This window comes from Grampus griseus, assembly GCF_964374135.1.
Source record: "Grampus griseus genome assembly, chromosome: 12".
Lineage (NCBI taxonomy): Eukaryota > Metazoa > Chordata > Mammalia > Artiodactyla > Delphinidae > Grampus > Grampus griseus.
This window is the reverse complement of record NC_139006.1, coordinates 517,753-533,329: the sequence shown is the minus strand read 5'-3', so window position 1 is coordinate 533,329 and position 15,577 is coordinate 517,753. Positions and strand designations below refer to the sequence as shown.

Genomic DNA, 15,577 nt, shown 5'->3' with positions numbered 1-15,577 from the left:
CCTGCGTACTTTTTCAGTTTGCAGCTGCTCTGGCCTTTGCAGGTGACGGTGCCCACTGGGAGCCCGGCCCAGGCCAGGGGGAGGGGCCGGCCCTCCTTGGCCCCCAGCAGCTCTGCAGTCAGGGCCTGCTGCTGGGCAGGGGCCGGCCCACCCCCACCTCCAAGCGCCAGGCCACACTGACCCTGAGCCTGCTGGACCCCTGGATGGAGGGGGGGCCGCCTGAGTGAGAAGAAGGGCTGGGGCGGTTTCACACCCTCCTTCCAGCAGCCCCCCGGCCGCCCCTCGACCTGTGTCTCCGTTGCACAGTGGAGACTCCGCAGCGATCAGGAGGGACACCCCCGCCCCCATGGGTGACTGGCCCAGCCCTGGGTGCTGGAACGTCTGCTGGGGGCACAGGCTCAGCAGCAGGGCTCCCTGCCCAGGAATTTTTCATGCCTTTGTTTGGGGAGTGGGAGAGGCAGCCTTCCTCAGCGCTGCTGTGACGCAGCGGTAATTAACGTTCGCTCTGAGAGCAGAACAAGGCCCGTCTCTGCGGCTGCTGAACAGCCGTGTCAATTTGTGGAGGCCCGTGAGCCGCCCTCGCCCCAAGCCAGTAGCTGCCCAGGTTTCTGGAAGGGTCTCGGTCACGGAGGCCAAGCTCTCCAGACCTGCTGTGCAGGTGCCCCCAGGGAAGCAGGCACTGTCCGGCGACAGTGTCTGTGCCCAGGCCCGTGGATGGCTCAGGTGCCTCCAAGGGCTGGTCGGGTGACATGGAGGAAGGGGCCGGGGCACATCACGGTGACGGCAAAGGTGACAGTGCTGATGATGAAGATGACGGTGACGATGGGGGTGACACTGAGGAAGGTGGAGATGACGACGACAGCGGCTCACACTTATGAAGCCCAGACTGCCAACCAGCTGCTGCTCTGAGCTCTCCACCCACACTGACTAATTTAACCCCAAGCCACCGCAGCACGGAGGCCCCCCGTCTCGGCAGACGAAGAACTGAGGCTCAGAGAGGTGAAACGAGCAGCCACCATCACCGAGAGTGAAGGCAGGGGAGCCCCGGGCTCCAGGACCCACCGGGGGGCTCTGTCCCCAGCATGCGATGAGGGCCAGCACTCAGGCCCTGGACGCCAGGAGAGGCGGGGCGGGGGCCCAGCGGAGCCCTGCCTGGCACTGGGCGGGGCTGTGTGTGGGCACGTGGCTCCGCATTCCCAGTAAGACGCAGGGTCTCATGAGAAATCTCCAGATTTTTAAATATTGGCAGCGAATTTTTTTTTCTTTTTTTTTTTTTTTTGGGGGGTACGCGGGCCTCTCACTGTTGTGGCCTCTCCCGTTGTGGAGCACAGGCTCCGGACGCGTAGGCTCAGCGGCCATGGCTCACGGGCCCAGCCGCTCCGCGGCATGTGGAATCTTCCCGGACCGGGGCACGAACCCGCGTCCCCTGCATCGGCAGGCGGACTCTCAACCACTGCGCCAACTGGGAAGCCGGCAGCGAATTTTTTTTTGAAAATTAGGCCAGTTAGGCCAAACAAAGCCTCATCCAGCTCATGGCTTCTCACGCTGTGTCTCAAGGCCATGTCCACCCATGGATGGGTCCCTCGTCACATCACGTCCGTGAACGTGGGCGACACGCAGTTAAGCCTTGGGCATCCCCACGTCACATCTATTAGCGTGAGTGACACGGTGGCCTGGGACGTGGAAGAGCTGAGCTTTGGGGCTTTGGGATGCGGGACCCTGAGCTCACATCTGCCTCTGACCTACACGGGGTGGTCTTGAGCTCCCAGCGGGGTGCCTCTCCCCAGCCACTCATTAGAGTCACCTGGCCCAGGCTTCAGGCTGACGGGGTCTGAGGTCCCTTGGGTGAGCTGAGGCGCACTCAGGACTGTAACCCTCTGGGCTGACTGAAGGAGGGGCAGAGGGGCTGGTCCTGGATGAGTAGTCCTACTGGTTCATTGTTTGCTGGCTCGACCAGGCTGGGAGGAACTGGTAGGCAAGTAGAGGGGCGTGCTGCCTCCGGAGCGGGATTGGAGCTGGGGGCGAGCAGGGAAGGGTACAGTTGATACTGGGCTCGCATCTGGGCCAAGCAGTGCTGCCTTTCTGGTCAGCAGCCGTCAGGGTCAGGCAAGAGCTGGTACTTCCAGGGCCCAGAGACGCCTCCCTGAAACGCTCAGGTTTGGGCCTTCAGCCATTCCAAAGGGGAAACGCTCATTCTTGGCCTAGTTGGAAGACAATAATAATATTGAGTGATGGTGGTGGTGATGGTGGTGGTGACAGTGATGATGGTGGTGGTAGTGGCGGTGGTGGTGAAAATACAACCACACGGTGTATCATGATGAGTACACACCCAGCACTGTCCCAGTGCTTTGCATGTATTCACTCATAAGCTGTACAACAATCCTGTAGGTGGGCTGTTGGCTCTGTTTTACAGAAGCGTAACTGAGGCACAGAGAGGTCATGGTACTTGCCCAGGGCTGCACAGCGTAGGTGGCAGCACAGCGTCAGAGCAGGCGTCTGCTCCAGAGCCCATGTCTTGGGCTCCCACCATACCCAGCACATCCCTTGGGGCCTAGGGGCTGTCCCCTGCTCTGTGGACTCCCCGCCTGGACCCGCACCCACACCAGGATGACGCCCTCCAGGACCCGCCCAGCCCAGCGCAGCCCCGTGAAGGTCGCCCCACTCAGGCAGCTCCCACAAGACAGATGGGGCTCTTTTTCTCTCTTTGTCCTGATTAATTGCCTCATTCAATTCCGACTGTATTGCAGTTAAACGTTAATTCAGTGGGACTTAATAACGTGAATTCATTTGCAGTGCAGCCTGTGCTGCCTGAAAACGGTGAGCTCTTTGGTTAATTATAGGCTCCGACTCGCTGGAAAGCACCCTCACCCCCTCCTCGATGTCAGATCATTTAGCTGTCACCAGTGGCACCGTCCGAAAGCGCAGACAGGATGGAACCGGGCCTGGGGTGGAGCAGGGCCAGGCCTAGGGGTGCTTGCAGGCTGCCCAAGGGACAGGTGTGCTGCGCCCGAGGCCCGGCCCCCTGACGGTTTGATGGGATTGCAGTTTCCACCTCAAGGGCTAGTTAGGCATAAAGAGGCCTGGTTGGGGGTGTCTGGCAGCTCAGCTAATTCTGCTGCATCAGAGGGGTTCCTGCCCCCCACAGCCCCCCTCCAGGCCGCGCTCCCACAGGCCACGAGCCCCCAGTCCCCCCACCCCTCCCTGCTGGCACAGAGAGCGTCCGGAAGTGCCGGTCATGTGGCCGCACGACAAAGCTCAGTCCAAGCTCGCTGCGCAGTGAAGCTTTGCACGTTCTGGCCACTCGCCTTTCCAGCCTCATCTCCCACCTCCCCTTCTCGCCTTCCTGCTCTGTCTCTGGGTTTCAGCCACCCTGCTAGAGCCAGCCAGCCATGAGGGGTGGACCTGGCCTCTCACCGTGGTTGTACGGCCAGGAGACTGGGCCCGTGGTCCCTTCTGCCATTTGTGAAGGGACACCCGCCCTGGAGGTCTTGGGCCAGGCCCTGCAGGGTGCAGTGCGAGGTTGGGGGCCAGAGGGTCCATGGGGCTGCTGTCAGCCTCAGGAGGATCCCCCTGTCCCCAGGGTCACTCTCCACCTGCTAAAGCAGAGGCAGGCCGCCACAACTCGGCGAACTCTGTCATTGGACCCACCCGGCCCTCGCCCCAGGGCGCGGAGGGCGTGTGCAGGGCCCCGTCGCAGAACGGGTCTGGTGGAGGGCCCCACGGAAACAGCACGTGTCTGTGGAGCACGTCCTCATGTCTGCCTGGGGCCCATCACCCTCCTGTGCGGCCCGGGGAGATTTATTTTCAGCAGCGTAATTCACTTGACATAAACGTGTCACAATTACAGTTGCTGGGAAGAGATTCTTTATGGTTTATATTCTTTTAGGGGGAAAATTGCTGTGGTTTCTTTTTAAAGCTCTGCTCACTGAAAATGGAAAACAAGGATTTGTTTGCACGATTTTCACAATCTTCCCTTAACCAGCTGCGCTACAACGTGGAGCGGATTCTGCTGGGGCACCTGCAGGGAGGGCAGGGGGAGCAGGTGGCCCCCACCCCGCCAGGCAGCACCTGCAGCACAGGCTGTCCTGACTGCTCGTCTTCCACGGGTCCCAGCCCTCACTGCCCCCCGCCCGCCCTGCGGCCCCTTCAGGCCACCCGAGGCTGGGCCTCTCTGTCTCCCTGCCCAGGCGGTGCCCAGAGTCCCTCCCCTGAGCCCTGGTCCTTCGGCCTCGTAAGCAGCCAGGGGCCCCTCGCATCTCACCGCGGCACCCCCGCTGCCTGGAGAGCTCAGGACCTGGGAGGGAGCCTGAGGGGGCGGGGGGCTGCTCCACGTGTTTCCTGGGGTTACCGGGTAGCTCGGGCCTGCTGCGGCGTGCCGGTGCTGGCCTGCATCTGCCCGGTCACATGCACTCCTTGTCTCACCTCTGCCTCGCCTACCCCACAACCAGCCCCCTGCCCAGGTCCTCGATGGAGCCCCCACCCAGGGCTTGCCTAGGCCCCCAGATCCCTCCCGGCTCCTGGTGCCTGGGCCCCTGGTCCTGCTGGCTGGGGACACCCCCATCCCAGACCTGAGGCCCCGAGTCGGGGCGTGGGGCGGCCAGAGCAGCCTCCTCTGGCCCTCCCCCCCAGCCCAGGCCCCTCCCACACTCTCACCTTCTCAGCCCCTAGCACCTGACCCGCCTGTGGGGCGCTGACTCACCTCTCTCTCTCTCTTCCCCCCACTGCAGTGCGACAGCGAGAGCGACGGGGATGACAAGGTAAGCTTTCCACCCCCTCACCTGCCCCTCCTGCTGACCTGGACCCCAGCAGGCAGGGCCCTGGACACCAGGCAGAAAGGTCGTGGTTCTCCTGTGGGGTGTGCGGGTGACTGTCGCCTCCCTGACCTAGCTGAGGACCAGATGCGGTAGACATCCACGCTGGGACCTGGGACGCTGCCCGGGCCCCTTGGGACTGCAGGACCGGGCCTCAGCTCCTGGCCTGTCAGCAGCTGTCTCAGTCCAGGGTTCCCTGGGATGGGGGAGCCATGGGCAGAGCGGGGGCCACACTCTGTTGCGTTTCCATGCTGGGGGCCGTAAATATCACCCCAAAACAGAGACTTCCGCTAATAGCAACAGCGCCTGGCCCCTCGCAATTCCCTCCTACCCCTCGCTTTTCAGGAACAATGAAGTTTCTACTAACTCGGGATTTATGCAGTGAGAGAGTTAGCACAGGGACAGCCGAGGGGCCTCCCGGAGGTGCCGGCATCCTTCTGCGTTCCTTTCCGCAGCTCCTGCCTTGGCCCTTGGGGTGCAGGAGACCTTGGTCCTGGCCATCTGCAGGGCCCTGTGTGTCCTGGGGGAAGGGGAGGAGCTCTTGGCTCAGCAGTTACTTGCAGAGCACCTACTGTGTGCTGAGCTCTGTGTGGGCAGGGATGCAGCTGGGGGCGCCTCTCGGGACTGGCTCTCAGGGGCAGCGCCCAGCAGCAGCAGGCACAGGCGTGAGACCCAGCGGGTGCAGGCGCCTGGCACTCACCGCCCCAAAGCCCTGTGGGGCAGGGACTGTCGCCATCTGATGTAGAAGTGGAGACCGAGGCACAGAGAGGGTAAGGAACCTGCCTGAGGTCACACAGCTGGAACCCGGGCAGGCTGGGCACGCCGTCCTTGGTGAACGAGCTAGCAGCCCACCTGAAGGGCCTTCGGTGGTGAGACGGCAGAAGGTGGCCGCGCCGCCGTGGTGGAGCCCCTCGTCCTCGGGGTGGGGCCCCCCGCGGGTGGCGCTGGGCACCAAGGAGGACAAGTGTCCAGGCAGCGGGGCCAGTGTGCATGAGGGCTCTTCGTGTGAGGCGGATGGAAGGGCAGCTGAATACCGACTGGCGTCTAGGCAAGTTTCTGTGAACTGGAACGTGGTCCCGTCGGGGGGTCTGTGCGGTGTGAGAGCCTCAGTTGCTGCCTCTGTGGTGTGTCCTGACCTGCGTGGGCAGGAGCTGTGGACGGACAGACGGCCAGCCCCCCCCGTACAGGCTTCACGCTCAAGCACAGAGCAGCCTATGAGCACGTGAGCAAGTGTGGAAAGAACCCAGGCCGGCTAGCAGGGTGCTCAGGGTCAGGGCAGGCCTGCAGCGGATGCCTGGGGTCCGGATGCCCAGCCTCAGGAGGTAGGGCACGGGTCTGGGCTGGGCGAGCGTTCATCCCACGGGCCGGGAGGGGGCAGGAGTCGCGCGGCGAATGGAGGAGGAACAGGTGTGGGCGGCTGAGGCCGGGGGTGCGCCGCCCAAGGCGAGGGGCCCAGAAGCTCTGTGTGGAGTCCTTGCTGCGGTCTAGACCATCCGGGGAAGGTGGCCAGAGGGCAGGGCAGCTAGGAAGTGTCTGTGGTCCCGAGTGCTGCCCCTCAGCCGTCCTGTGAGTGGACAGGGTGTCGGGCCGCCGGTGGGCACTGGGACAGGTGCCGCGTTTCCGCAGGAGCTGTCGCTCCTGGTGTCTTTTTTTATATATAAACTCATGTGTTTATTTTGGCTGCGTTGGGTCTTCGTTGCGGTGCGCGGGCTTCTCATTGCAGTGGCTCCTCTTGTTGCGGAGCACGGGCTCTAGGTGCACGGGCTCAGCAGTTGTGGCTTGCGGGCTTCAGTAGTTGTGGCACGTGGACTCTAGAGCGCAGGCCTCAGTAGTTGTGGCTCGCGGGCCTAGTTGCTCCACGGCATGTGGGAATCTTCCCAGGCCAGGGCTCGAATCCGTGTCCCCTGCCTTGGCAGGCGGATTCTTAACCACTGCGCCACCAAGGAAGCCCCACTCCTGATGTCTTTAATGTATTAGATCGCAGCACCTGGGAAAGTGCTGCGCTGGGCCATCACCTTCAGCACCTCCTTTAATTGCAGATCTGCAGGAAACGCTCTCTGAGGCCACGGGCTGCTTTGAGGGGGTGTGGGGAGGGGCTTCTGAGACCTTGAGGCAGCTGACTGCTCTGTCCAGGGGCCCCTTGGTCAGCGCTGGGTCTGGCATGTTTCACCCTCCACCCCTCGGTCCACCCCTCCTGCCAGAGCGAGGACCCTGGAGTGGAGACCAGGCGCTGGAAGGGGCCGAGCCAGGGCACAGCCCCACATGGCAGCTCCGACCAGGCACGCCGAGAACTTCTGCCCAGGGCCGTCAACCCCGGGCACCGAGGCCAGCAGGCTGTGACCGAGGGCTAGCCGGAGGCCGTGGCTTTGGCCTCCTCTGCATTCACGCCCACCCGCGCCCTGGCCGTGGCCCCGAGCTCAGCCTGGCCGAGGGCTGATGGGCACAGCAGGCGCGGTCACCGGGGGTGGCCCGGGAGCTCGCTCTGGTCGGGTCTGGGGTGGGGTCTGGAACCAGCAGTTCCTCCTGGCGATTCCCCGTGCAGCATGAGGGAAGCGCCCCACTCGGAGGGTCTTTGGGAAGGCCAGGGCCCGAGTTCCGGAGGCCTCTGCTGGGAGAGGCTAGGTTCTGTGCCGGGGCTGACCCCGTGGCACTCTCACCGGGCCTCGGCGGCCGGGGCTCCCCAGGAGGAGGGGCAGAGCCCAGTCTTCCCCGTGGTGACTGGCGCCCGGCGTGGCCATGGCGGTGGGCCCCCAGTGGGCTGCACAGGCGAAATGGGCATGTGACTGCCCCTGGCTCCGTCGCGGGCAGGCCTTAGTGGGGCCCAGGCAGGGGGAGGGAGAGAGAAGCCTCCCACTGTCGCCACCTGCTCCGTGAGTGATGGGGTGCCTCTGCTGGGCTATGGTGAGCTCTGAGCTAGCACCGGGTGACTGGGCCTGCCACTTGTGGGGCGATGGGCCCGCTGAAGTGGGCGGAGCCGGGCCGTGCTGCAGAGAGCCTCTCGGTTGATGAGCCAGGGAAAGGTACAGGATTCCTCCCCGGTCACCCGAGTCTGCCTTCTCCATGAGCACATGGGGCTTCTGGGACACTAGGGTGTGTTCCAGACAGCTGGAGATGCAGGCCAGAGGCCAGGCCGAGATTCCATGCAGCGGACCATGGTGCCGCTCGGAGAAGGGGGCCTGGACGGAGCCCAAGAGCTGCCTGGTGGTGGGGAGGTCTTGGGGCTTCCCAGAGCTGCCCCCTGGGATAGGAGCCCCCGCTAGGGCCCCAGGGCTGTTCACCAGCCAGCATGGACAAATCTTGGTATTTCTGCCGCCGGGACGGGGATGTGTGTGATCAGCACTGGCTGGGCTGTTGTGACTCGCCAGGCCCTGCGTGGCTGCCTGGGCTGTAGGTCTGGAGGCTGCAGCTGCCCTCACCCTGCCCTCACCAGCTCTCCTCTGGGCGTGGCAGTTTCCTTGCTCGCCAGCTCACATCTCTGCCCTTACAGAAGGATGCAGAGACCTCTGTTGCCTACGCGATAAACTCCCTACCTCTGTCCTGGCTTTCAAGGTGCACACACCAACTGTCTACCACATGGCCCCGTGTCAGGGAGGAAGCTGTAATGGAACTGGACTAGAGAAGGAGTTTGCATTTCTCACCTAAAGGCCCGGATGTGGACCCTCCCGGCTGGCATGGCCTGTCTGTGGTCATCAGGCTTCTCTGTCTTTCTGCTTGGCCACTCTTGGCATATGGCTTCCTTCCTCATAGCCACCTCTTAATCCACAGAAGCAGCTGTAGCACCAGCCATCTTATCTGCATTCCCCTTTCCCACATCATTGATCTTACAACCTGACTGATCGCCTCCTGCGTGGTGAGGCAGGGATGACGTTGATGTAAAATGTCCAGTGGGGCCGAAGCAGAAGGAGGGAGGGAGGGAGGGAGTGGCTGAGCTCAGAGAGGCCACATTGTAAAAAGTCATGGCAAGAAATTCAGCTTTTGATCCAAGTGTGGTGGGGAGCCACCTTCCTGGGAGGTCCCTGACACACAGCCTCGCCCTGGCGGTGCTCCCCAGGGACACGAATTACGCACCAAGGGTATCACCTGCGGTCCAGACCTCTCTGTTTCCTCCATGGCAGTGACACCTGGTTACTCGAGGCTGTTTGGGTCTGAGTTGGGGTGGTGGGTTTGGAGAGACCTTTGGAGTTCCTTCTGTCCTTTACCCGAGCTGGGTTTCTGGGCAATGAGTAACTTCCTCTGGGCCCGTCCAAAAGTAGGCGCAGGTCAGAGGGCCAGGGTGGACACTTGCCTGGGACCTCGGCCAAAGTTACCATCCCCCGCCTTCCCCACCCCCTAGGGCGGGGAGAGCAGAGAGAGGCGTCCGCCCTCTGCCGCACTCCGGGGCAGAGCCCTGCCTTTCCGAGGCCGCGAGAGCACAGGTGGCAAGGAAAACACCGTCCGCTGACAGCAGTGCCCTGGCCTCCCCTGGAGCCTGGCCGCGAACAGGCTGAACGAAGCTGGGACAAGCTTGACTTGTCACACTTCTTGGTGCACAGCAGACTGGAAGCAGCGGTCAGAAGCCCCCCGGGCTGCGGAGACGCAGCTGGGTGTGCAGGTGGGGCGGGAGAGTGAGGGCGGAGCCCCGTGCGCGGGGTCTGTGGGCGCTGACTCCACACCCGTGCTGGGCGCTGGGGATGGCGTGCCAGGCAGGCAGCCCCAAGGAGGCCTCCTCCTGGGCAGGGCGGCGGGAAGACCAGGGCTCCGTGTCTCCTGGCTGGTTTGCGCCCCCACGCCCGCCAGCGTCTGAGGTCAGGGTCTGAGAGCAGCTGCACCTCCAGGGCCTATGGCTGCCCCTCCTGCCCTGCTTGCCTCCCCGGCCCTGGGCTCCTGCCGGCCCACCCGCCCCTTGCCCACCGGCCTCGGGCTCTGCCTCTTGGCTCGAGGTGCGGACATGCTGAGGACAGTATGCCTCCCAGACACGGACAGTCGGAAACCCACGAGGCCTCTCCAACCAGCCCAGCCCCGGAGGCTGACGCGCAGACTTAGGGACAGACAGACAGATGGAAAACCTCTCCGCCGCCTCCCCTTCTGCGGGACCAGGCCCTGCCCCGGGGGCAGCCCACGCCCGGGATGCAGGCCCCCCACCCCCTGAGACACTCCCCTCACCACAGAACCCCTACATGCTTCCCCACGCCCCACCCCGGCCCTGCTCTGGGCGCTCAGTGCTGGCGGGGAAGGCGGCCTGAGCTGCCAGGAGGCTCTGGAGCCGGGCAGCCAGATGGCTGCGGTTGGTGTCTAACTGTTGTTTTATTGGAAAAATACGGGGTGAAAAATTGTGTGGGGCTGGTCAGGCACTCTGCTGGTCCAGGCCGGCTGCCGTCTGCCTGAGCGGCCCGGCCAGCACCCAGCCCTCTCTTGAGGGGTGTCTGTCTGGCCTGCCCGCCAGGCTCGCCCCTCCAGCCCTCCAAGACGTGCTCCCGGCACTGGGCTGCGGGAACGGGCAGGGCCGGGGATGGGGCCGTTAGGTGGCTGGCCGGAGGGCCGGGTGTCCTCCGAGGGCAGCCCTGCAGCCCCGAGCCTCGCTCTTCTCTAGTTAAGCGTTGCGAACGGGGGTTGTGGGGGTGCCTGTGGCCCGGGGGGGAGGCTGGGGCTTGGGGGGTCAGCGATTGCTCCTGAGATGGCCAGGCAGGCGTCCACCCCCCAGGCCCCGGGTCCGCCTCGCTGCTTGGGGCCCTCAGTCTGCAGTGAGCACGGACGCTGGTCCAGGCGCTGACGCCTGATGCCTGACGGGGGCCTCCTCTGAGTCCCCGCCTCTCGCCTCTGACACGAGGCTCGCTGGACCCACCCCTTAGGTCCCTGTGGCAGCCAGGAAAGGGCACGACAGCCCGACAGCGGCTCCGCGCAGCGCCCCGCGTGCGTCCCTGCCGCCCGTCTCGGGGCAGCTCCCCTCTGCATCCCGGGCCCCGCTGGTACTTGCCTCCCACGCCACCGCTGCCCCCAGTTCCCGCAGGATGCCCCTGCTTGCCCTCGGAGCGTCCCTGCTCACAGAGGTTTCCTCCGTGTGCCGGCCCGGCCCCGCTCCCGAGAACACCTTCCCGTAGTCTGTAGGAGGTGCACCCGCCTTCCTCTCTCCCAGCTGCAGGCCCCCCTCCAAGGCCGGGTGCTGGGGGGACAGAGGTGCAGGGAGCTGGTGCTCCCCGGTGCAGGGGGTCCTACACCGGTGACCTCACCAGGGTGTCCTCACAGGGGCTCCGGGCTGTGCACCGTGACCTAGGGCTGCTCCAACCAGAGCGTGTCTTCCCACGGGGCTGCCCGAGGAAGAGGAAGGGCCTTTGGTGGTTTGCTCACTGAGGGTCCCAGGCAGGCACGGGGGCGGCACATAGGTCCCAGCAAGGACCACGATCCGATGACTGAAATGTAGCCCGCGCCTCCTGGGCCCTGCACGCGTCAGCTCATTCCGCCCCAGATAACCCTCTGACGCGGCATCTGTCCTGCAGCCCCACCTCAGCGAGGAACCCGAGGTACAGAGTGAGGATCTGCCAGGACCGGAGGCCTTGGGGGAGTCAGGCACCGTCAGGCTACTGCAAGGGTCCCAGCAGGCGCGGGCGGAGGCCTGGGCTGTGGATGCAGGGGTGGGAGAGGCGCTTGTGTCCTACAGCTGCTGTAACAAATTACCATAGACTGCGTGGCCTAAAACAGCTCAGGTTTATAGTTGAGGAGGTCAGAAGCCCAAAATGGGTCTCCCTAAGCCAAAACCAAGGCGTCAGCAGGGCTGCTTCCTTCCAGAGGCTCCAGGGAGAACGTGGTTCCTTGCCTGGCCGGCTTCTGGAGGCTGCCGTGTTCCTGGGCTCGTAGCCTCCTCCCCTCGTCACTCTGACCTCTGCTTCTGAGGTCACGTCTTCTTCTCTGACTCTCCTGCCTCCCTCTTATGAGGCCCCTTGTGATCACATTGGATCCATCCAGGCCCACTAGGGCCTGTGGGCTGGGACGCTAGAACCCGCTGATGCCTTCGGGAACCCACTGCTCCCCTGGGACGGCCCTGGGCACGTGGGGGGCCGCAGGACGCCACGGGATAGAGGTAGGGGAGGGTCTCAGTCTGGGAGGTGCTGGGTCTGAGGAGCCTGAGGGGCGTCCCAGCATAGGTGAGACAGGTGTGATGGCCGCCAGGGACAGAGAATGGGGGGTGGGCACCGACCCCAGGGGCCCCGTCCATGAGCGCCGTGTAGCGTGAGGCCCGGCACAGCAGCGAAGGTGGGAGTGCCCGCGGGGCTCAGCAGAAAGCTGGGTGCGGAGAGTTTAACTTCCTGCTGGGGTCACACAGACCTGAGTGCCGGGCGGGACTTGCACCTGCACCTTCCAGCTGAATGGGAACGCTGAGGCCGAGGAGGAGCCGGCAGGCTGGAGGAGAAGGCAGGAAGCCTCCACGGTGGGGGCCAGCTGCCCCTGCTGCCTCCCCTGCCCTGGCCTTTCCAGAACTAGCTGAGCAGGACCCCGGGCAGCTCCCGCATCCACCTCCAGGTCTCCCCGGGCTCCCGCAGGGATGCACCGGGCTGCCTGGGCGCTTACAGGGAGGTTGTCCTCTGGCCCTGGGGTGTTCATACCCCTCTGTGCCTGGAGGGGTCGTAGCACCTTCAGACGACATCTGCCCTGCTAGCCTCGGAGGGGGCCTCACTGGGCGGGGGCGCCAGGGGCCTGGTGCAGGCTTGCGAGGTGGATGGTCCTTACCTGGGGGAACCACGGATTGGTCAGGGCACAGGCAGAGGCCAAGCATGTAGAACAAGCAGATGCTTTCAGAAATGGTCAGAGCTTGAGGACCAGTCGGGTGGCTGGGGCAGGGGTTAGAGGGCGGCCGAGACTCCCCACCCCGTCCCTGCACGCCCCGGCCCTGCCACGGCGCAGAGCTGGATCAGCGCCACAACGGCGCTGTGCCCCCGGGTCCCCAGCAGGACCGGAGGCGCCGCCTCGAGAGGAAGGGCTTTGCCGTTGCTCTGGCTGAAGAGAGCCAGGCCTCCGTGGCCTTCGTGCAGACGCAGACGCGGCTGGGGACAGGCAGCCGCCACACGTCCCTGCCCTGCGTCGCGCACGCGCGTGCTCCCACACACGCACACGCACGCCTTCACACCCGCACACGTGCGCGTGTTCGCCCACGGAGTGTCGCACACACGTGCACTCAGCGGGCACTCGCGTGTGCACATACACGGGTGCGCTCAGTGCCCACACGCCCCTCCTGATACCTGGAGCTCATGGCTTCTGCATTAGACACCGGCTGAGAACCCACTCCCCTCAGGGATGGGCTGGTCAGGGTGCCCACCGCACACTCAGTGGACCCCAGTACCACACACTGGGCAGCTTAAACCACAGGAAGTTGTTCTCCTACGTCCCGGAGACCGGGAGCCTGGCATCAAGGTGTGGGCAGGGCCGCGCTCCCCTGGAGGAGGCTTCCTGCCCCTGGTGGCCTCAGGCTTCCCTAGCTCGTGGAATCGCTCCCATCTCCGCCTCCGTGGTCACGTGGCCTCCCTCCCGCACCCCCGTGTCTGTGTCTCCTCTGTGCAGAAGGATGCAGTCATAGGACTTGGGCCCCCAGTCCAGGGTGCACTCACCCCAAGATCCTGAATCACAGCTGCAAAGACCCTAATTCCAAACACGGTCACATCCTGAGGTTCTGGGTGTGCATGTCTTTGGGGGCCACACTCAGCCGCCGCAGCAGGCTGCCCTGGCCTGCTCGCAGCGGCCTCACGGGCAGCACAAACCGCAGAGGGTTGTCGTGGCCGCAGCGCTGAGGGCTGCAGAGGGCCCGGGGCCTCCTGCGCCCTAGAAGCCCCGCTCAGCCTCACGCAGCATCCACGCGGCCGTTCTCCCAAGCCCATCAGATCCTCCCTCCTGCAAGGCTTTCCAGAGGGTCTTCGCAATTGCACGCACCCTCACATCTTCGGCACAGTCTGCAGTTACCCCTCTGCCGTTGTGCACTGAACTTGCATTTTCTGGTCAGTAAGGAGGGCGAGCCAGCGTTGAGCGGGGTCTGAGTTCACCCTTGGTCGGCCCATTAGTGAGCATTTGTAGATTTTTCTGGCCTTTGCTTCTTTCCCAACACTGGACACCAATGATGGACATGCCCAGCTAGCGAGGACCCTCTGGACCCCGCCCCGCCTCCCACGCCCTCCCCTCCGCTGAGCCCGCCAGCCTGGCCCAGAGCGTCTGCGCTCCGGTCCACAGCCACGGGGTCGCTCTGTGTGAGGCCACAGTCGCAGCTCGGCAAGGATGAACTGAGGCTGGGGAGCCCAGCCCAGGAAGCCTGGCCCCCATCCCCCCAGTGACCCCCCCCAGCCACACTGGCCTTCTCACACGCATGGGACCCTGTCTCGGCAGGTGTCCTTGTCACACGGCCCACAGGCCTTCGCCTGCAGCCCCTGCATCCACTTGCCCCCCAGAGATGCAGCCACGAGGGAGCGGGCCAGCTGTCAGCACCTTAGCCCAGCCGAGCGGAGCCCAGCGACTGACGTGGCTGATTGGCAGTGGGGTGGGCACTCCCAGTGCCCCCCGGCTGTGGGTGGAGCCCCTCCATGGCCCCTGTGACGACACCTCCCCCTTGCTCTGTGCAACGATGACAGATGTGGTTCTAAGATTGGTTGTCGGCCCTGCCCACCACGCGCGGGCCCTGAGTGGGTTACCTCTGTTTGGCCTGGAAGTCGCACAGGGATGTCCCTCCTGGTAATCTAGTCCCGCCCCGTTTCCTTCTAGATTTCTAACCTCATTAAATCTTTCACATCACAGCCACTTTCCTTTCTAAACAGAATTAGAGCCAGTCCTGCCCAAAGTCTGACTTTACTCCCAAACCAGAGGGCGGTGCCCTGGCTCAGAGGTAGCCTGGCAAGGACTGCGGCCTTTTCAAGGACCATGAGAGCCCAAGGTGGTCTTAAGAATGATGTTTGAAGCGAAGCCGCGTCATTACGGGAAGACAGGCTCCTCCAAGGTCAGGCTGTGGTGGGAGAGGAGCCGGGGGGCACACTGAGACCTTGACCATGACCTGATGGTCAGAGCCAGGGGCTTGGTCTGGACCGGGAGACGAGGCCGGGCTGCGGCTGGAGAAGCTCCGAGCTGCTCCCGCTGGTTCCCGGCGCTGGCCCAGCCCTCAGTTGCCACCCGCTCTCCCCACCGCCACGGGCTCCAGGAAACTTTTACTGCCAGGGGTGGGGTCTCCAGGTAGCTGGGAGAGACTGGGTGCAGCCCGGCTGCTCATCTGGAGGAGACATGATGATGCAGTGTACCTTTGGGGCCCCGAGGATTCAGCTGCTCAACTGGGGGAGGTGGCCTGAGCTGGCGCACCAGGGTCACCGCCCCCAGAGCTCCAAGCTCCGTAACCACTGCCAGCTGACATCTCCAGTGGGAGAGCCCCTGTCCCCACCTCTGGAGGGGCCCCACCACCTGCCCCCTGTCATCCCCATGCCTGCTTGTCACTGCAGCTCCTAGCCCAGCTCCCTGCGCCCCACCCAGCCCTGTGGCGGATCCTACAGAGGGGTCTTTTTAAAGACCTCATCATCCGTCTCCTCCTCAGATCCCACACACATCTCTTCCTGTTGCTCAACACAAATGCCCAAGCTCTCTCATGGCCCTCAAGGCCCTGTGCCCCACCCCACCTCCCTGGCTGGCCCTGCCAGGTTGTTCCTGCCTCAAGGCCTTTGCACTGGCTGTGGCCGCCCCAGAAGGCTCTTCCCTGAGCTCCCCTCAGCGTAGCCTGGTCCTTCTCATGTTTCAGGCCTCAGCTCAGACGGGCCTCATGGGAAGGCTCCCCC

The 15,577-nt window shown here is 64.2% G+C and overlaps 1 protein-coding gene across 1 annotated transcript in view; it reads left to right on the top strand.

Annotated features, from left to right (window-relative positions):
* Positions 1-15,577, top strand: part of FBRSL1 (fibrosin like 1) — an 85,348-nt gene that overhangs the window by 47,948 nt on the left and 21,823 nt on the right. The window contains exon 5 of the mRNA XM_082667140.1: positions 4,728-4,757. Within this exon, the coding sequence (XP_082523266.1) occupies positions 4,728-4,757 (30 nt within the window). The remainder of the gene's footprint in view (positions 1-4,727; positions 4,758-15,577) is intronic.